This window comes from Frieseomelitta varia, unplaced genomic scaffold (genome assembly GCF_011392965.1).
Source record: "Frieseomelitta varia isolate USP_RPSP 00005682 unplaced genomic scaffold, Fvar_1.2 scaffold_192, whole genome shotgun sequence".
Lineage (NCBI taxonomy): Eukaryota > Metazoa > Arthropoda > Insecta > Hymenoptera > Apidae > Frieseomelitta > Frieseomelitta varia.
The window spans coordinates 170,220-191,090 of record NW_025109661.1 but is presented as its reverse complement, the minus strand read 5'-3'; the positions used below and the strand labels follow the sequence as shown (position 1 = coordinate 191,090).

At 36.2% G+C, this 20,871-nt stretch overlaps 6 protein-coding genes and 1 long non-coding RNA gene across 10 annotated transcripts in view; 2 read left to right on the top strand and 5 right to left on the bottom strand.

Annotated features, from left to right (window-relative positions):
• Positions 1-1,003: 1,003 nt before the first annotated feature.
• LOC122539154 lies at positions 1,004-5,070 on the bottom strand. Its single transcript, XM_043673829.1, has 9 exons — positions 4,252-5,070; positions 3,784-3,997; positions 3,496-3,706; positions 3,152-3,416; positions 2,870-3,022; positions 2,218-2,799; positions 1,738-2,144; positions 1,432-1,639; positions 1,004-1,299 (listed from the first exon to the last, which is right to left on the bottom strand). The coding sequence occupies exons 1-9, from the start codon at positions 4,277-4,279 to the stop codon at positions 1,073-1,075; spliced, it is 2,295 nt and encodes a 764-aa protein (XP_043529764.1). The 5' UTR covers positions 4,280-5,070; the 3' UTR covers positions 1,004-1,072.
• A 292-nt stretch (positions 5,071-5,362) lies between these two features.
• LOC122539169 (transmembrane protein 203) lies at positions 5,363-5,893 on the bottom strand. Its single transcript, XM_043673853.1, has one exon. The coding sequence runs from the start codon at positions 5,891-5,893 to the stop codon at positions 5,480-5,482; it is 414 nt and encodes a 137-aa protein (XP_043529788.1). The 3' UTR covers positions 5,363-5,479.
• Positions 5,894-5,923: 30 nt separating this feature from the next.
• Positions 5,924-7,231, bottom strand: LOC122539168 (ribonuclease P protein subunit p20). Of its 2 annotated transcripts, none has more exons than XM_043673852.1 (4): positions 7,151-7,231; positions 6,698-6,922; positions 6,228-6,396; positions 5,924-6,152 (listed from the first exon to the last, which is right to left on the bottom strand). In XM_043673852.1, the coding sequence occupies exons 1-4, from the start codon at positions 7,151-7,153 to the stop codon at positions 6,034-6,036; spliced, it is 516 nt and encodes a 171-aa protein (XP_043529787.1). In that variant the 5' UTR covers positions 7,154-7,231; the 3' UTR covers positions 5,924-6,033. The 2 variants fall into 2 exon arrangements, with proteins under 2 accessions (XP_043529787.1, XP_043529786.1); XM_043673851.1 differs by having other exon boundaries at positions 7,044-7,219.
• Positions 7,083-9,139, top strand: LOC122539158 (cleavage stimulation factor subunit 1). Its single transcript, XM_043673833.1, has 4 exons — positions 7,083-7,222; positions 7,403-8,303; positions 8,382-8,475; positions 8,591-9,139. The coding sequence occupies exons 1-4, from the start codon at positions 7,152-7,154 to the stop codon at positions 8,833-8,835; spliced, it is 1,311 nt and encodes a 436-aa protein (XP_043529768.1). The 5' UTR covers positions 7,083-7,151; the 3' UTR covers positions 8,836-9,139.
• Positions 9,140-9,654: 515 nt separating this feature from the next.
• On the top strand, positions 9,655-13,992 carry LOC122539164 (dentin sialophosphoprotein-like). The gene is made up of 4 exons (XM_043673847.1): positions 9,655-9,838; positions 10,551-10,658; positions 11,178-11,772; positions 12,266-13,992. Exons 1-3 carry the CDS (start codon positions 9,782-9,784, stop codon positions 11,742-11,744), a joined length of 732 nt encoding a protein of 243 aa, XP_043529782.1. The 5' UTR covers positions 9,655-9,781; the 3' UTR covers positions 11,745-11,772; positions 12,266-13,992.
• Positions 13,234-15,032, bottom strand: LOC122539173. The gene is made up of 2 exons (XR_006308997.1): positions 14,205-15,032; positions 13,234-13,877 (listed from the first exon to the last, which is right to left on the bottom strand). It is a non-coding gene; the product is annotated as an uncharacterized LOC122539173 (long non-coding RNA).
• A 2,493-nt stretch (positions 15,033-17,525) lies between these two features.
• LOC122539163 (cadherin EGF LAG seven-pass G-type receptor 1-like) overlaps positions 17,526-20,871 on the bottom strand; it is a 104,036-nt gene continuing 100,690 nt past the window's right edge. For all 3 annotated transcript variants that reach the window (XM_043673842.1, XM_043673843.1, XM_043673844.1), the window contains one exon: positions 17,526-19,797. In XM_043673842.1, coding sequence (XP_043529777.1) covers positions 19,741-19,797 — 57 coding nt within the window. In that variant the 3' untranslated portion in view covers positions 17,526-19,740. The remainder of the gene's footprint in view (positions 19,798-20,871) is intronic.

Sequence of the window (20,871 nt, the reverse complement as noted above, 5' to 3'; positions counted from 1 at the left end):
TAATTATAAAAACTATTTAACTTAAAAGAATGTAGTACATATATTGAAATAATTTACGTGAAATTAAGTGGTAAACATATTAACATGTAATCTTTTACTAATAAATAATAAAATTTTCCAGTCTCTTATCTCATAAGGTACGTCGTTACTTGACACTTACATAAGCGTAAAATGGTCTCCTATTCTAGACACAATTGCATATCACATATAGGATCACAACACTGTTACAGTTTGCATTTGCAGATAGGTTAATTACACATTAGTTACAAAGATCTCTTGTTAAACATTTGTTAAATCTTCAATAGTAGGGCACTTTGAACTTGAATTGATATTATTACTATTAATTCTCAATTGGTGCATTAGATAAGTGGAATAAAATCTTATTTATGAGTGGTTTATATCTACTAATACAATATCTTTTTATATACAGATTTCAAGTTTTTCTTTTCAGAAACAATAACTCTTTTCTAAAGATTCATTATTCCGTATTCAATATAAAATATTCTCTTTCATAATCAATCTCTGACGTAATCTTTCTGAATGGAACAGAAGGAATTAAAAACATTATCAAAATAATGTATTCAAAAACTAATCTAATTTGAAGAATAAAAACATTTTTCATTTAAAATATATTCTTTAGAAGAATATGTCTTGTGTAAAATTTCTCTTTAGAAATATAGTATATAGTATACCTTTATATTTAAGTTATTAGAAATGAATATAGCATGTCTCAAACAATGAGACATACTGAGCATATTGATCTATTGCTATATTCATTTTTTTTTTATTTTTATTTTTTCTATCAATAAAATTAGTATTCTTAGTATTCTTTCATTAAGTTTAATATTCTTTCTTTAAATTAAACTTAAATTTAGTATTTGTAAACTAACGCTATTTATTTTTTAAAATGATTATGTATTCTTTTCTTCTTCCTTGTAATATTATAAATTAATTGTCATTATTTTTATCAATTTTAGAGCATAAAGTCGAATAAAATAAAATATTTTAAAAATATTCAGTTTGATATTTCAATTCATTGATTTTTAACTTTGTATATAAGGGTCATATTGCTTCATATATAAGGGTTATTACCTCTTTTCACATGTATATTATAATTAGGGTAACTGCTTAAATATTGATGTCGTGGGCTTACTGATGGTTGCTTGGTAATACTCGCCATTGCCCAACCCATGATCAATTCTAAACCTCTGCACAAAGTTTGATAGATAAACCAAGGCCATGGTTTAGGGTATTGTGTGATAGATAGGGCACCATATTTCCCAGTTTCAGCTAAAAGTCCTGTATTCAAAAAAAAAATTCTTTTCAATCTATTTTCATCCCTTTTTTTTTCATTTTTTTTTTTTCAATCAAATTTATTATTGTATATTTATAATAATCCGGTATTTAAAATATTTTGTAATATTAAATTACCGTACGGTCCGAAAATACGTGCTACATCTGTAATGCATAAAATGATTCCTAAAATTGCGGTTGCATATGTTACATTTAATACTTTTCGAATTTGCGATCTTCTAACTGCCGCTGTATTTGCTTCTAACATATGTAAAGGCGTGTCGGATTTAGTTCTATTGACGTATGCAATATGATGTAATATTGAATTAAGCGTAAAATCATTATTCTGCGAAAAATGTAAAATAATGTGATAGAATAAAAAGAAATTATTAGCGGGTAAATATAATCGTTTTTATATTAAACATTAAAATGAAATGGAAATACCCCAATTTTTCCATCAATCTTGGTATTTTCGGGAAGCAATGTAGTCTCGACAGTGATATCCTCGACGTCTTCTTTCTCGTTTTTCCAAGATAAATTCTTCTTTCGCACTTTTCCATCGTCATCTTTATCTTTGCTCTTTTCTGTCATTAGAGCTGCTTTCTCGCTACAGTCGGGCTGATCCGAGTCAGATTCAGATTTTTCTTGTATCTCTATTTTTTCAGGAACTATGTTACGACCGTGAGTTGGACTTCTGCTCAGGGTTCTAATACTAATCTCGCTACTTCGGCGATTTAGATCCAACGGCTTGACTTGTGCGAGTTCCGAATTACGCCGGAAGGAGATATCGGAATTTCTGCGTAGTTCTGTTCGAGAACTAAAACCGCTAATATCTGAATTGCGTCTCGAGCCTAAAATACAATCTGGCTAAATGTTTGTTTATATTGCGATTGACTTAACTTAACGTTTGGCTTTTTTGTCTACCTGTTGGGCTTAGATCCACGACTTTTGGCAATTTATGATGATCAGTTGGGGGTAACATTCGCCTTGGTGTTCTATTTCCAAAATCGCTATTCCTTTTCAATTTAGCGGCAAACTGAGAGCTTCGATTCTTCTCGTGAGAAAAGTCAGAGCATCGTCTTAAGTCTCGGACGCTTCCCAAAGGTGTTACGTTCTCGGAATATCTTCGAGAGATTCTGTCCGGAGAGCGTCTCCTATCAATCTCGGGCGAATGTTTCGGACTAAAGTCAGAATTACGTCGACATTCCGATGTGAAACCGTCCTCCTCGTTTATGAATCTAACACTGCATTCTGAATTTCTACGAGAAGATTTAGACGCGTCGCTGCTTCGTCTACTAGCTACGGAACTTCTACGGCTTGGACTGGATACTGTTATTATAGGTAAATTAGTTGTCGATGGCGTAGGCGTTGGAGGTCTGACATATACTTCCGGTACCGTTGACATGGGAACTGTTTTCTCCTCTTGAGACGACATACTCTTACAGGAAGATTTGTCACATTCTTTTTTCTCTTGTTCCTCCTTTTCGGCTATTTTCATAAGTCGATCTGACGTTGAAATAAAGAAAAGAAAAGTATTACAAAAGCTTCTATGCTTGTGTTTTCTTTTATGTTTTACCTTTAGGGTTTTTCTCAGGATCGTTTGTAAAAGTTGCAGGTTCTGTTATTTCTGCATCCTTTATTTTGGGATTGAGCAAAGTAGGTACTAAGGCAGCAGCAACAGATGATGCTAAGTTATTGTAAGGAGCTAACATTGCCAGTTGCATAATACCTAAAATAATGACTTGTAATTAATATGGAACATTCCTTTGTAAATGATGTCATTTAAATAATTATTTAAATAATATCTCCTTTATTGTTATGATTTTAAAGAAATTGACGTTAGTTTACAGAAACAAACCTTTCTGATGTGTGTTAGAACTATCTCTCATTAACATGCTACTTGGCACAGTTTGCAGTAAATGAATTATCTTATATCCTGCATGCAGGAATGTTAAGTATAGTAAGATACTCCAGATAAGGAACACTGTTTGGACCACATATTTTACCATATAACAGTTGTGGGAGATAAGAGCAATATCACTAGCAATTACAAAAAAAAAGTGTCCTGTTATGATTAAGCTAAGACAAGATTCTTTTTGAATTTTTTCTGGTCCAAATTTGAGCTGAAAACATATATATTTTATTGTATACATGAAATTGGTTTTATTTAATATTTAGTTTCTGTCAGAGCAATGCAATTACCTGAGTTAATTGCAAAAAAGCCAGTTGAATAAGACTAAAGGCAGATGTTACACAAGGAAATCCAATATCCCACATTATGGATCCAATAATTTTGGGCATAACATCTTTAAGATTGTACGGATCTATGAAGAGGCATGCTGCTCTTGATGCTCCAAGTATACATAAAAACATATTAATTGTAGACATAAAAGGCCGGCTTGATATGAGTGATCTAAAAAAAAAAAAGGATATAATGTCTTTCCACACTTCTGTAATTTTGTATCTTTAGTATAGAATATAATATCATACCTTAAGTGTAGAATAGATAAAAATGTGTAAAATGAAAGTATAAAGAAGAGACAGGCGAAACCATATGTATGTAAAAGAAAAATCCATTTTAGCTCTTGATTTATTGATACCAATGACGGAGTAATGATTAGTAATTTGTCTAAAATTGAAGATGTTGACAAGTTTGAGAGACAATTTTGCCCAGGTATTGGTGTTGATAATGATACATTTATACCTATTGGTAAAGCAGAAGCGATTGAATCATTATCAGATATAAGTTGAAGAATAAGAAATAATTAATAATAAAATTGATTTCTTTTTTTTCTTATTATGTCACACGTATGTTTAATCACACCTGTTATGGAGAATTATCTCCATTTATATATATGGAGATATAAATGGAGATAATTCTATATATATATATATACATTGTATTGCTTAAAAAGGAAAGAAAAAAAAAAGGTAAACTACTAGAATATAAGAACTAACCACGGGTCCAGTTAGTCAGCTTATCCATAATCTTTGGATTGATATTCACAGCACATCACTAACTTTTTTTTAATACATAAATACACAATTTTTTTAAAATTCAAATGAATAACTTATCCCAACAGCGAACTTTGAAATGTGGCTGCAGCAACAGGCGTTGCGTATAGCGTAGCCCGATTAACATCCCTTCTCCAATTCGTGGATATACACGGTTCCATCCATTCCTCTCACCCTTTTGCTAGAAATATTGATTTTACACAAAGGATGATTGGAGGGAGAATTCAGACTATCCTAAGCTTTACGCTTGTCCATTGTTTATCTTTGGAACATAAATAGAGCATTACTAAATTTATCAAATCAATTTCGTCTTATTATTTATTATTATCTTGTTGTTGATACATATAGAATTTCGCTATTTATAAGCTTTGCATCTTTCAATTATAAATTATTATAAAATGCAAAGTCGTTTCTTTCCGGCACTGAAAATTTTTTGATTTATAAGTTGATCGAAAATTCTATGAAATGAAAATTTGTTTTTCCATTTCCAGCCTGGAAGTTCTAAGATATCTTTACGACTGCTTGTTACTAAAAATTATAATGATTATTATGTTTTACATATAACACACGTGAAATGGTAGAATTAATGAAAATTTATTTGAATTTAACTTAGCCACAATAAATGATGAATAGTGATGTAAGCTATTCTATATTTAAATCAGTTAACTTTCATGTCTCTATTGAATGAATCTTTTTGATTACAATAAGATATATCGATTTATAACTCGTAACGGTAATAAATTGTAAATTTATTATTTCGTATAGAAATATACATATACTAAAATATTATGAAATTTGACATGGTCTATTTATTGAAATTTAAAATAAATTTACCAAAAGCATTAATAATTATTATGAAACAACTTGAACTTTTAATAATAATAATAAAATTACAAAATTATTAAGTAAATAAGAAGTACAATATTAAATACCAATTACTCTTTACATTCTGCATTCTGCCTTTGCAATTAAATTTACGTTTTAAATATGGTATTAAATATTATAAATTGACTTGCCTTAATAGTAAATTGTTAGATAATAAGCCAACAAACAGTTTAAAGATGAATTTTTCTGTAATTATCTATACATATAAATGCAGTGTCTGCGTACATGACAACGATGAACATTACGTTATGACTTTGTGTATGTAAATAATAATAAGCCGTAGCAGTCAATGAAGTTGACACGCTCTAACTGCAATTAATTGCAAAAGAATAAATATGGGGCTTAAAACTTCCGAATATTCTAGAGGGCTTTGTCCTGATAACTTCTTACAGAGGAGATATTTAAAAACAAATATTAGTAGTAGCAGTATTAGACTCCATAACGCTCTTAAGATAGCAGTTTTAATCATTCCTTCCATATGCATTCTTATGAAAATAATTGCGCAGAAATAAGTATTCAGACCGTCTGCAACAAAAAGTGGTGAAAATACTATCCACCATCCTGTATGGCCCAAGAAATAATTGTCATCCAACTTAAGAGCTAACAACACTGTGAAAATTGTTAGTGAGACTAAATTTATCCATATTTCAAAAATTGTCAATCCCAGCCAGTGTACTAATTCATTTAACGAAAATATCATTTTAAAGGGATTAAATATATCTGAGACAAATTATTAATTTGATTTTATATTTTCATTTGTCATATTATAAGTTGTCCTTTGCTATTTGTCATAAATTGTTTTTGTTAACAAGTCTTGTGCAGTTTCTCAAAAGATATACTTCACTCTTGGTATTTGAGGGTACCTAGTGAAAATTTTCGAAATACACGAATATGTACAGCTGAGTTGTTTCGATTAATTGTTACATAATCTCCGTTATCATCAACAGGTTCAAGATCATCTGAAATAAATACAAATCTGTTAGCGTAATATTTAGTATTACGAATATGGTTCTTATTGTGTAATATTTATATACCAATAATAGGTACTGTAGAAGTCTTGATATCTAATTCTACGGTATTATAATGATTCTCCTTTAATTGTAAAGCCAACCTGCATGCTCTTTCTATAGCAGCACCAAGGCCATGAATAATCACTTCTGATGCACCGTTGCTCAAGTCCTTTTCACATATTCTCAATTGTGCCTTATATATCATAGAAATATAAAAAAAAAATCATTAATAAAAGTCAAAGAAAAAAACGGTGTAATTACTTCATTAATAATTTACATAACTGTAAACAATGAGCTATATCAATACAGAATTCTAGATGTAAGTACAAAAAGTAAATGACAAATTGAGTAAATTCTCTAATTACATATTTATATCTTTTGTTCAGTAATAACAGATAAAAAATCATAGTAGGAATTAGATTTTATTTTCGAACTTATTAACAAATGGCAATGTTCAAAGTATATAAAGGTTATAATCTCATAATAAAAATTACCTTAAAGTTTGTATTGTTAGTAACGTATATGTCTTTATTTTTCCGTTTCTTCCTTGTATCAAAAGGTTGCCTCTTTCTAATATTATAATTGGAAAACAATAACTTTTTACGTTTCACGGTTGGAGCATTTCTCTCTTCTGGAAAACTCACTTTCAGCTTGGGACATTCGTGCACAACTTCGGCCATTCTGACAGATTCTGCATGCAAATTTTGTTGATTTTTTACCTGTAAAGAAACGGTTCGATTAATAGGACTCTCTCTTTTATCAAATAGGAGAAAATTATTAAACTGACTATGTAAGAATTGAACGGTGATTATCGAATCAACTGTAACAAAGAAATATAACCTTGAAAACCAAGAGCATCGATTGACGGACGTTTCGAGTGCGATTTAGTGCATTGTACTGGAAAGAAGTAACACTTTGTTTTAACACGAAATACGAGATTTCTATACCATGAAGGAACCAGAAGTAGACCCCAAAAATATTATAAAAAGCAGGGAGCTTCTTTACAGGCTTATGATCAGGTTATGTATTCCCGTTTTTTGCACATATGTAAATTATCATTTAGTCACTTGAAACAGTGAAAGCAACAATCGGTAATAGTTGCTCAAATTATTAGAATTACCAAAAATTATTTGCAATTATCCGTACACTTTTTTTTTAATAAATTAAAGCTTGTTACTGACGTATAACAAACATTTTAGCCAATTGTTCTACGATGGACACCAGACGTTGGCTGTACAGCTGTCAAATGTAATTCAAGCAGAGCCACCATGCCCTCCGTCCGACCGTTTGCTTCATTTAATGTTAATCGGACTGGCACACGAACCAGACCGTTCTAAAAAGGATACTAGTAATTTATCCTCTTTCACGTCGACCTTTGATAACACTTTGGGACCTGGCTTGGACTTAGAATTTGAGACTGAGGCTCAAACTCAAGCACCAGAACCAGCGCAGTATGAGACTGCCTATGTGACTTCGCATAAAGGAAATTGCAGAGCTGGGGCATTCTCTGCAGATGGTCAATTGATTGCCACTGGATCTGTTGATGCGTCGATTAAAATCTTAGACGTAGACAGAATGCTAGCCAAATCTGCGCCAGATGAAATGGCACCTGGTGATCAAACAGGTGGTCATCCAGTTATAAGAACATTGTACGATCACTTGGAGGAAGTGACGTGCCTGGAGTTTCATCCAAGAGAACCTATCCTTGTATCCGGAAGCAGAGACTTTTCTATTAAGCTGTTTGATTTCAGTAAGGCCAGCGTTAAAAAGGCATTCAGAACTATTACGGATGCAGATCAAATACGATGTTTATCTTTCCATCCAACTGGTGACTTTTTGGTTGTTGGAACCAATCATCCGGTAGTTAGACTATATGACGTAAATACGGCGCAGTGTTTTGTCTGTAGCATACCAAGTCATCAACACACAGCTGGAATAACTAGTATTAAATATTCTCCCGATGCGAAGACTTACGCATCAGCTGGTAAAGATGGAAGTATCAAATTGTGGGATGGTGTGTCAAATCGATGCATAAATACTTTTGTAAAAGCACACGATGGTTATGAAGTATGTTCAGTGACTTTCACAAGAAATGGAAAGGTTTGTACTTGAAATATTTATCTGTCAAGTAGTAAATTTGCATATTAAGTAATCGATGCATAATGTTTTAAATTTCAGTATTTACTATCATCGGGGAAAGACTCTTTGATTAAATTATGGGAACTGTCTACTAGCAGATGTTTAATAGCGTACACAGGTGCTGGAACTACAGGTAAAATACCAAAGCGCTAAGTGCATTTGCAAAATATATGCAAAAAGAAATTAAGTTTGTTCTTCGTTTGTTATCGTACAGAATTACAACATGATTAATCTATGGTTTTTAATAGGCAAACAAGAACATAAAGCTCAAGCTATTTTTAATCATACCGAGGATTATGTAATGTTTCCCGACGAGGCAACAACATCATTGTGCGCATGGAATTCTCGAAACGCATCTAGGAAACAATTACTATCACTAGGACACAATGGTCCAGTGAGATTGATCGTTCACTCTCCAACCGCTCCAGCATTCTTAACGTGCAGTGACGATTTCAGAGCAAGATTTTGGTTCAGAAGAATGCCGACTCATTAGATCGGCATTTATACAAAAACGAATGCCCGTTGTGAACTGTCTTGAACTTAAATTTGGTAATATAACTTTAGACGTGATTGTCACGGTAGCAGTCGTTTGGAACATTGAAAGAAAAGTATCGGATAATGATAATGATGGAAAAAACTGTACAAAAAAAATCTTCAACGATCAGATGTTTAATTGCCATGCCCTGAAACGATGTTAAACAACGATACGCCCTAATTTTATATCATTGTACATATTCATTCCGCTCTGCTTGTTTTTGAAGTAAAAAGACAACAATGTCGGTTTGTTTTGATATCTATTTTCACCGATGTCAATGTTATTAATAGGTGGGTTTCCTATAAATGACGCAGTTGCTCGCACGACCGTTAAATCGTTTTGACTATAGAGACTGGTAATTCTTCGTTTCTCGTATTTACAAGTACGAGAATCAACGAATCCGAGGATGACATTATAAACGTACAACGTGAGGTGTCCCGATGGTCCGGCAGAATTACTCGGAGGTTTAACTTTTTCCACGATACCGCCGGGAATTTAGTAATCAAGCGTTTTTCTTCCGTTAAAGAGAAATTTGAAGAAAAATTTATTTCGTAAAATCGTAATGGATCCTGTCGATGAGATCGAGAGAGACGTCGACAGAGTCGAATTAAGAGTCAGGGGATGATGACGACGACGATGACGAGGAGGAGGAGTAATAACAAAGTGAGGATTAAACGAATGAATTTAAAACGTTCCATACGTTATGCGTCGCTACGTGTCGAATTGCTCGGTTAATCGCAAGGCGGCGCTCTGAACTCCCGCTCTGCGTTTGACGATGTGTCACGTGACCCACGCTACCCGCCATCTTTGCTTATCGTATAAACAGTGCGACCGGGTTCAGCACGAATTCTTCTTGAGAAACCGCGGGTTTTCCAGTGTTTTTGAGTGATTCAGTTACGAAGAAATGTCCGAGATCAAGGCGGAGAGCAAGAACGACAACAACATCGAGGATGTGTCGAAGGTAAGCGGAGAGAAGCGCGAGAAATATCTTCATCAAGCCGAGTTTTCATGCTAAGGCGGCGTGTTGCGCCCCTCAAATATGAGAAGACGCTCGTTCTCTCGAAAATTCGATAGAATAGCCTGTGCTACGACGAGGGGACGTTGTTTGGCGAGTGATTGCGCGATGCACGATGCTGCACAGCTGAAGGACACGGACGCCTTTTGCCGCGTAGCCACGGGCCCAGTGATTTTTCAAAGCTGCGCCGTTTGTCCTTCATTGGCAAAGATGGTGGATGTTTTTTATTTGTACCTCTCGTGACGAAGGGACTCCCTGGTTAACGGCAATAGGCGTGTATCGAAAAAGGCGGGAAATAGATTTCGGCCGCAGGACTATCTGTCACGCGGTTTTCTACGAAAACTCACTCTCTTTTAGGAACATCGTTCGATGCTACAACGCTAGAAATACATATCGACTTGGCAAAATGGCGGGAAACTTAAACAAACTTGTCGTATACTCCCGTGTAGATCAACGATCCCTAATAATCTTATCACGGTTGTAATTATCATCATGTTTGTGCATTTTGACACAATTCTTAAATCAGCCGTCGTTTAACGTCCTTTTCCTTTTTTTTCATCGACCATTTTACATGTTATGCGATTGCAATTATTCAACGACGTGATGAATTTCCATATATTTCGCCATGAGATGTAACGCAAGAATGAAATATTTTCAGGACCATTCAGCAGAGGAGAAACCAAGTCCAACGAAAAATAAACGGGGAGGAACGAAAAGACTCTCCACACTAGAAAGGTTGGCTCAAGAAGGAGAACGAGTCACAAAGGTGTGTTTTGTTTTTTTTTTCGTTTGTATCCCCCCCCCCCCCCCCCAATCTTTTGTACGTTTTACATTTGTTCTTTCAAGATCAGATTATTATACAATGAAAATTAGTTTTGTCGAAAAATTTAAAAGTGCCTTCAAAATCCAAAGAGTCAAAGTTTTACCCCTTTGGTTCCTTATTTCCCTCCATTTAATCTGTCCCGTAAACATTGCCTACGGGAGTAGAAGGGTGTTCAGAGTGGGGATGTGAAGGGGTTGGAGTAGAGATGGAGGGGAATTCTGTTAGGTTTGGAGGGGGAAGGACTAACACACGTTGTAAACTTCCCACCGTCAGTTGTAAACTTTAATATTAAAAATTCGTATTCGTGACTTTTTTTTGTTATTACTTTATTATTTACATTTTTAAAGATCATATGGTCGTGTAATCGTTGCAATAGAAAAAATAGACCGTGGATTTTGATTTGTATTTTTAAATTCATTACGTTTAGAGTCACAGTTAATAGCGAATGATTTTCTATTACAGGATTTAAATGCTTCTGTTGGAGAAGTTGAAGGGAGGAGGCGTACACGTAGTTCAGCACGAGGCCTTACCTCATCGACACCTGTGCCATCGCCACCTAAGAAAGAAAAGAGGGACACATCGACGAAAGGTAGTGGTCGTGGACGCGGGCGTCCAAAACGACAAGAAAAAAATAATGACAATAATACAGATGAAGAAGCAGCTAATAATAAAAGCGAAAAGCATTCCGAAGAAGAATCTATTAAAATAGATGTTGATGAACACAAAGAGGATGCAGAAAAATTGGGAGATAGCGAGGACAAGGGCGTTACAAAATCCGAAAATAAAGAAGCTTCTGACAAGGCGCTTGACTCTAATTTCAAAGAGGAGAAAGTTACGGAAGAATCGGAAAACTTTGCGGAAGAAAGTAAGAGTTCTAGTATCAGTGAAGAGAAAAAGGAGGAGGACATAAAGGATAGCTCGGATTCGAGTCAAGATGCAACAGACACAACAACAGAAGCACCACCTTCATCTTCATCAGAGTCTCAAAATCCCTCTAATGCTACTACTACCGAAGAACACAAGGAATAACCTTCTTTCGCCTGATTACCAACATCATGTAAGCACTTCTTTCTTTTTTTTTTTTACAATTGATTATTTGATTCGCCACCAGCATTGATTAGACTTTTGTTTAAATAAAGTTCCAGTGGAGAAGAACGAGAATGTATGAATCTTGCAAAGAAAATACATAACTAGTTTTGTGTATTTATAGTCTTGAACTTTTGAGAATATGCGAATAATTGTAATTGTTATTAACAAAAATATGAAATGTTACAAATATATATTTGTATTTAGTTATGGCTTATGAGATAGGAGATTTTCTATCTTTCCATGCATTCTCAGTCTTTTCAGTTGGTATATGAATGCATAGTATAGTTATTTAACAATATGAAGTATGAATGATATTATAAAACTTGTATAGATTTTTATAAACTTTAATAATGTCAGTACATGATTGGAAAGCAAATTGAATCATAGAGAGCATTGTCAAAACGTAATTATAGCTTGTTTAGAAGCAAAGACTTTGTTATAAAATATTGATTTTACTGTAGCAGGTACCAGGGCGGCGCACACATTGGGGTTACAAATCCAGTCCCCTCGTCTATTTTAACAAATTGACACCTTCTTGCCAATCGTGATCCTAATCAGCGTACACGAGCTATTATTTCCCTTTTTAATTCGCAGATAAAACAAAAAAGGTTAATGTTATTCATTCATCGTCAGGATAAATATATGTCTAATTAGCGTATTTAATGGTATTGGGAGTGTACCACAGAGTAATTATTTTATTTAGTTTTACTTTGAGAGAGAGCGAGAGAAAGAGAGAAAGAGAGAGAGAAAGAGAGAGAGAGAGTGTAAAATTACTCGTTGTGCACTGATTAGTTTGCGATGCGAAAGCGAGGTGTAAAGCGTACGTTGTTCATGTACAATGATAATATTATTGTAAAATATATTTAATATGGACTTATATAGACAAGTTGTTTTCAAATCAGAGCTGAGGCCGGAGTCTTTAAATACCAGTCTTCAATTCAGATCTGATATGGAAGTAGCTGAAATTCGTACATAGTAAATTACTGTAATACCTTATCTTATATAAATAATGACTGAATGAAATGGAATATATGAGAATTATGGTGAAACGACTTCTCTTTTTTCATAAAATGCAGAAATAAAATTTCTGAGAAACGCGTCGTAGCGTGATATCAATTCTCCTTCCTCGCATAATAATGTTACTAATATCAACCGGTTCTTCGATTTTTCATATTTTAAGTTGCATATTTTAATTATCTGACTAACACTTTAACGGGACGACAATGCTTTGTTTCTATCTTTCGAATTGAGGAAAGAAGGAAAAAAAAAAAGGGCAACAACGAAAACGTGAGATAAACGTTTGAAATAACGTGCATATGTATTTTTTTTTTGTGACAGAATTCTGCAGCAGTTCGGTGTTTTGTAATGAATGTAAATCTTTTTATTAAGTATCCCCTTCTTTTCATTTACAATGGTCCAATATTAAATATGTTGATATTATTGTGTATTTGAACGGTTGTGAATGTACAGATAGATTATATAATTCACTGAATTATGATTAAAAGGTTCACAAATCTTAACAAGATATAGAAATGGAATGATAAATCTAATCATTGAACGCTCGAAAGTTCGAACTTGTGTGCAATTAAAGAAACAATTTGTTTCGATCGCGCTTTACATACATATCGTTTAGGTCACGCGAATGTAAAATAACTCATTCCTTTTCCTTCTTCCTTGATGTCCGTTGCAAAACTTTCGAACAGATTTCTTGAAACAGATTTATCGAGCAGATTTTGAACTCGAGCGTTGTCGAGGTAACTGACAGTGTTTGTAAACAAAAAAAAAAAGGAAAGAAAAAGAAAAAAAGACAGAGAGGAAAATGGTCTCAGCCGAGTCGCTGCTTGCTTCTAATAATTATTTCTATCGTAAGGGAAAATAGGATTTGCCATTCCATGTATTTTTTCTTTTTCTTATCGGTAGCATGACGAAACACATCGTCGATTTTCGCAAAAGATTAAAATCAAATGCGATACGCGTGTACATAGTTAAGGTTAAGCTTCGTGTGTGGCAATTGATCTTATCTTCGACGTGGTAGCGTGAAGGATTGGAACGACGTGTGCCAGCGTGAGCATCCTGTTATAGAAAATATAGAAAATATAGCTGAAACATATTTTTTTGCTAATTCAATCAAAAATGAATCTTTACGATACGCATCACGTTATATAAATTAAAAACATTTAGCCCTTTTTAAGAGAGTAAACGATACATTTATTTTATCTATATATAAGTATGTAAAAATGATTAGCATTTATGAGGAAAAAGTGTCTACGAGGTTCGATATTAGAATTTTTACGATATGTGTGTGTATATACACATATACATGATATATGCGTATACACTATTTTAGTTATATACATTTTAGCTGTATATTATTCTTGTTATAAAGTAGAGAATTCTTACCGGTCTGAACTTTATGCTTCAGCTCTTGTAACGAATGGCTTAAAAAAAAAAAAAAGAAAGGAACAATTGGTTTTTCTTTGGTTTGACGAGACTCGAATCATGTTTTATCATGAACAAATCGTCAATGTTGATTAGTCGAGAGGAGCAGGTTATTAAATATTTAAGTTTTAGTATACAATACTCTCAACGCAGTTAACAGATGTTTTCACATTACTGTACATTTATTGTGCGCTGTTCCTGACCGTATTTGGACAACTAAATTCGAAGCATTAGATATGTGCGAGCATTTGTGGATTTATGCAAACCTTTTCTTTGAGATTTTTTGACGAGAGAACAACCATAAATTAATTAATATCGCTTGACCAATTTTTAACATTAAGTTTGCAGTACAACGAACAAAATGGAAAATATGGAAAATATATATTCGGCGAAGTGTAACGTATCGGTAGATCTCGCAGATATCTAAGAGAAGTGAAACAGTTAAAACAATTATCGAGAAATGTGTTTAGAGGTACGAAAATTGAACAGCCTAATAGGCGTAATATACAGAAATGGCAGGACGATTCCACAAATGAAATTCAGATATTACTCTTTTGATAGATAGATTGCGTTCAATTTGAGTAATCGTTTGAGAGCTGGAGTTTCGGGAAATATTAATAAAAATCAGGATGAGACAATGATCGTGTACAACCAGTATGTTGATTCTGATAAAGTTCGACATCTTTCTTAAAAGTATTCAACGAGAATCATTAGCATTTCTCACGCACGTTTTAATCTCGCCTATAAAGAAAAACTGGAGAGAGAATTATCAAATAACAAATAAACGAATTTTGAGCATATTTACGTTATCGTCCCGTCATCGGTGTCGTTCTGTGCTGAATCATTGACCAAAGTCGGTCGATAACGTGGTTTTGGCAATCGTGATTATCGACGGCCAACAACGTCGATTTCGCTGATTCCCGGATTAATCGGCGCTCGATCGCCAGATGGCGAGATTGGGTGGAATGAAGTCTCGCGAATACCGCTAACTTGAAACGAAACTCAAAAAAAAAAAACAAAGCTTGGACAGCATCTGGAAAGGAAACAAAGCGAAGTGAAAAGAAAGGAAGAAATTGTATCGTTTGATGGTAGAAATTCTATTTAAGAGAGGAAGTATATTGTTGCAATATATCGATTCCTTGCTACAGAGAAGCTCGTAGTACGAAAAATAATTCTCCGACTCTTATTTTTCCAGAATTTCGTTACGGAGTAGTGCTTGTTCATTGAGAGAGGAGAACGCGGGGCGTGTTTAGAGTTTACAACAGTCGATCTACGAAACGAAAAACGGAAAAAGAACCTCTCTCGACGTGATTGTTGAAGTTGTGCTCGCTCGAGTAATACGAATTTCGTGCGCAACCGAATTACTCGTCTTTCTCTCTGTCTTTTTAGATATATATACATGAGTACATGGACGTACAGTAGGCCACAGTTGGGGGCCGAAACCGGATGCTTAAGCGGGCAGGTGTATTCACCGAAGGTAAGAGAGGGAATGAGAGTCAATTGTTTCGATACCAGGTGCCAATATTGGTATTACACATGTCGTTTGTTTTGCGCATGGAAGCGTCATGTTTCACGCGGTCGCATGGTAAAGTAGTATAGAGTGGGGATGGTCCCAATTGGTGGGGATAGCGACAGACGCTTAAACTGGGGACTATTGTACGTGAAATTTCAGCGTGAAAATTAACGCGCTCACTTTCTCACGAAAATTCACTTGTTCAATATCCACCTCGTTGTTTTCACGGCGTGTAAAATTTTTCGCCGCGCGACTGGCTACACGGCTGATCGGCTACACAAGTGCATATGTACTCGAGTATATACGACTGTCTACAGTTGGATTGACCTTGATTCCGATGGACGAGCGCGCGACCATCACGTTCGTTGTTACGAACGATCGTAGATCGGCGATTTCAAGTATCGTCCGTGTTTCTCACTCCGTTTTGCGATTGTCACTGAAAATACGAGAAGAAAACAAACCAAAAAAAAAAAATAAAGGAAACCGACAGAAAGATGCGTCGATAATAAATAAAAGACAGAGTGAGAGAGGGGGAAACTTTTGAAAGATTATCCTTGACGTTTGACCGATTTGAAACAATCGCAAGATCGACAGGAATCGCGGACTAGCGAAGTTTCAACAAAGAAACTGTCGAAAGGAAGCGTTCTCCGTCGTATCTGTTTGGTCACGCGAGATAGAAGAGAAGGTTCGCCGTTGAACGCGTCGAGGGAGGAAAAGGGGTGCGGCTCGCTGCATCGGACATCAGATATTGGGCACGCATGGTCGCGCGGCTTTTCCATTAATTAATTAATAATTAATTAAGCGCTCTCCCCGCTTGGTAAGTACTTTCGATTCTTGGATTTACTATTTCAGACGATCACGAACGACGCGACGTTATGTTTTCTTCGTCGCGAATTTCGGAGGGTTCGGACTGGACATTTGTTTCCTTCACCTTGGGAAAACTTTTGGGAAAGAATCAAGAATGGAGAAAGAGAGCGAGTAACGCGAGTTTGGTTTATAACGGTAGATAATAATTACGCTACGCTGCAAGAGCGCGTAGTTAGTGAAAGTCGCGGGGGCTGATTTAATCGATAACGCCGCCGCGAATGACAAGAACGGTGCCATTCTCGGTGCTGATTTTTTTTTTTCTTCTTCTTCTTTTTACATTTCAGAGTTGTGAATACTTCTGCCGAAGATAGAAAGAGAAAGAGAGAGAGAGAGAGAGAGAGAAATTGCTCGTTAATTGGTTGGCGCAAAATACAAGAAAGAAGCAGCGATGATAGTTGTATTGTTCGGCAATTATTTTCATATTTCACCTGGCGATCGATGTGCGGACGAAACAGAATTTCATCTCTTACAGCATTTGCAGTTTACAAATTTACAGAGGCTATGCTAGGCTAAACGTTAGGCTGTTAGGTCACTCCTGGAGGATCCCCCGTGTTGCGTAATTATCGAGAGGATAACAACGATAACAACGGGGTGCGGTTGCGAGTTGGCGTAAATTAATGGTCCTTGGAGTTAGAGCGTTAGTAGAGTGACAGCGTTGATTGCTGGGGAGAGATCGAAGCGGGAGGGTGGGAGAGAGCGCAACGAAATCGGCAAATTGGCCGAACAAACTGTTCTTGCATCCTACAGGAGCAGATGCGGCGAAAATGGGCTTGCGGGAGAGGCCGGTGGAGAAAGCGTAATCGGCAAACGAAATCAAACGAAAATCAAACCAAACCAAATCAAACCAAATCAAATCAAACTACGGGTCGATCGACGAGGGAAAATTAATACCGCGGCGCGGATTCGCAACGGTTTCTCCCATTTTGGACTTTCAAAACATTTATTTCCTGGTAATTACATGCTGTTTACATTTACAGAGTGCCGGTGGTTAGACGCACTAATGCGAGCGCACGGATGATTACCGAGTGTTAATTGTATCGTAGCTGCGGGGGGAGGGAAGAGGAGGATGCCAGCCGCAAAACCGCCGGGAACGCGTTCTCGAACTCACCGCGTCTCTCCCCCCCCCCCCCCCCATTCCTCACGCGCTGCAATCTATTTCTGATCTTTGATCTTTCGTTCTTTCCTAGCCTTTTTCCCCTCGTTCTTTTTTTTTTCTTTTCTCGGTTCCAATTCCTTGAATAACGAACGACAGCTCGCGAGTCTGCTGGAAAAAACAAATGTAGCCACATCATCGTGTTCGTTTCTTTCTTCCTTCTTTCCTTTCTTCCGCGCGATTTACTTTTTCTTTCGACGAAACGAAGGAGTACACAGTTCGTTAGTTCCCACAACTTGTAACAATCGAGTCGTGGTGCAAGTTTAGGGTCTCGATTGAAAAGAATAAAGTAAAAACTGCAAACCTACGAAATGCGAAGTGATCGGATTTTTACAGTTAATTCTCTGAAGTTAAACTGGGAACGTTGACGAATCAAAATTATACACATAACGTTTCGATGCTCTGAATACACTAAATTAATTTTGCAGTTTCAATAAGTGATGCTTACACCTTAAAACTGAAGAGGAAATCGTAAGGCGAGCAGCAAAGATGCAAGAAAGTGAAAGGAAAAGTTCCACAGGGTGGAAAGGAAAGTTTGTCCATGGCTATCATAAATGAATTCTACATCTCCAATTTGATGGAAATACGTGTAAAGAACCTGTCACAAAATTGATCTTGACTTTGAATTTTAAGGTTAAAAATTTTTTTTTTTTTTTTGTTGCATTGTGTTCTACTCATCGCGAAGATAAAACTTTTCCAAGGAATCATAGGTCGCAGTCAAATGGTTCTCTTGAAATATGGCAAAAAAGCCTCTAAATCCTAATCATTCAGCACTGCGTTCTAACAGCGACTTTAGTCGGACGAGTGGATGTAATGTTTATATTTCGAATAATGCCAACAGTTACTTTTATTATTTAGACTCGCACTGATGCCACATACTATGACAAATCAAAGTTTAATGAAACCTAACGTGAAAATTACGTAAAGTAGAAACCCATAATCACCCAAAACCGTAAAGTCGCTGTTAGGACTCGTGCACGATGTCAAACAATTAAGAAATTTGTTTGCCATTTCTCAAGAAAACCGTTAGGTTGTGACCTACACAGTCACTTGGAAAAGTTTCACCTTCGTAACGACCAGAATATAATGCAAAAAAAAAAAAAAAAAAAAATTCTGATCTGAAATTCTTGAGGTCAAGGTCAATCTTGCGGCAGTCGCTTTACATCAAATCACCTGCGACAGCCACGGACAAACTTTCCTTTCCATCCCGTGCACACCCAATGGACGAATCGAGTGCGATCAAATTGTCAACGATGCGTACTTTCGATCGAGCTCGAATCGAATATGGAAATTGCATGGAACGTGGTGGTTTAACGACGCGGTGCGACGTGACGTTCGACGCGCGTGGAATGCGAGCGAGGATTCGGGACACATACGATATTAGCGGCGACGTCGCCGACCGTGTTTCGCGTTTCCGCGGCTTTTGTGAATTCGTGAAGCTTGATTTTTTGCCAACAGTTGCGCTCTTGCACGAGGAAAAGCCTCGCCTCTCCACTTGGACCGCCGATTCACTGACGATTCCTTGGTCTCCGAAGAGCGGAAAGCTAGTTTCGAGTAGACTGTAGATTGCTTCCTCTTAACTCCAACTCTGTTTGTTCTTTCGTTTGCTCTCCCTCCCCCCTCCCTCTTCGTAATCGAATAAATCCTTGTCTCTAGGGAACAGCAGGGCGAAAAATCGTCGAAGACCGCGGTGACGTACGTATGTAGCTCTGCTGGTGCGCTCGACGTTGTTCCAATGTTGTTGTCGTTGCTTCAATCGTGCCCATTGAGTTTCCAACGACGAGTGAAAATTGAGTTTTGTTCCGCGTGTGTTTGTATGCAAGTGCGTGACACGATTTTCGAAAAGTGTAACTGAGTAGGCAAGGGCATCTATCTCTGTCCATTTCCAAACCAAGGCCAAAAGATTTCGAACGCAAACAGTCCTTTCGCTGGCCCTTCATTTTCCCCGTGGATCCTTCGCGGATCTAGACCGGGTCCGGTGCAGGCGCCAGTAGCTGCATGCTGCTGCTAGAATGCGCGATCTGCAAAATTCAACGGCTCATTTCTCAGACTCGTTCGTTCGTTCGCCAACTTGGAGAATCATTGGAAAAAATTGGCATCCGACTGAATAAAATTCATCCAATTCTGCGCGGGGAAATCGAAACAAACAGGAGAGAGAGGGAGAGAGAGAGGGAGAGAATTTATTTTTTTATCGTAGGGAGTAAAAATTTCGTTCGCTTTGTTTCTGCGAAAGGATTATCCCGGGTTTTGAAAATACGGCCAAACGTAAAGAGCAGAGTGAACGATTTCCAAAAATTCGATTCGAGGAGCACGTAAACACACGGGTGGGAAAAAGGAAAGTTTGTCCGTGGTTTTCATAGACGAATTTTTCTACATTCGATGCCGCAAACTTGATCTTCGTCATCTTGGATTATTAAAGTTAAAAGAAATTCTTTTTTTTTTTTTTTTTGCACTGTATTCTATTCGATAACACAAAGGTAAAGGAGCCATAACGTCGCAACCTAAAAATGGCAAAAGAGTCGTTCGATACCGCGTGAGTGCTAACAGCGACTTTATGACGATGTACTGTTTATATTTCGAATAACGTTGACAGTTGGTCTTCATCATTTGATTATTCAGACTCGCACTGATGCTACAACTATGATGAATTAAATGTTAGTATAACCTAGTACGAAAACTACGTAAAAATCCACGCGTCTAGAGAATCGTAAAGTCGCTGTTAGGACGCACGCGTTAAATAATTATGAAACATTTTCGCCATGTTTCAAGAGGACTCTGTTAGATTCTTTTATCTTCGTGATGAGTAGAATACAATGCGAAAAAGAATATTTTGATCTTGAAATTCAAGAGTCAATTTTCGTTAGGTTAGAAATTCGGGAGTCCATTTTCCGATATATGTAAAATAACAAAAATTGACTCTTGAATTATATTTTACATATATTTCCATCAAATCGAAGGTGTGGAATTTATCTATGATAAATAGCCACGGACAAACTTTTCTTTCCATCCTGTACATAGAGAGAGAGAGAGAGAGAGAGAGAGAGAGAGAGAGAGAGAGAGAGAGAGAGAGAGAGAGAGAGAGAGAGAGAGAGAGA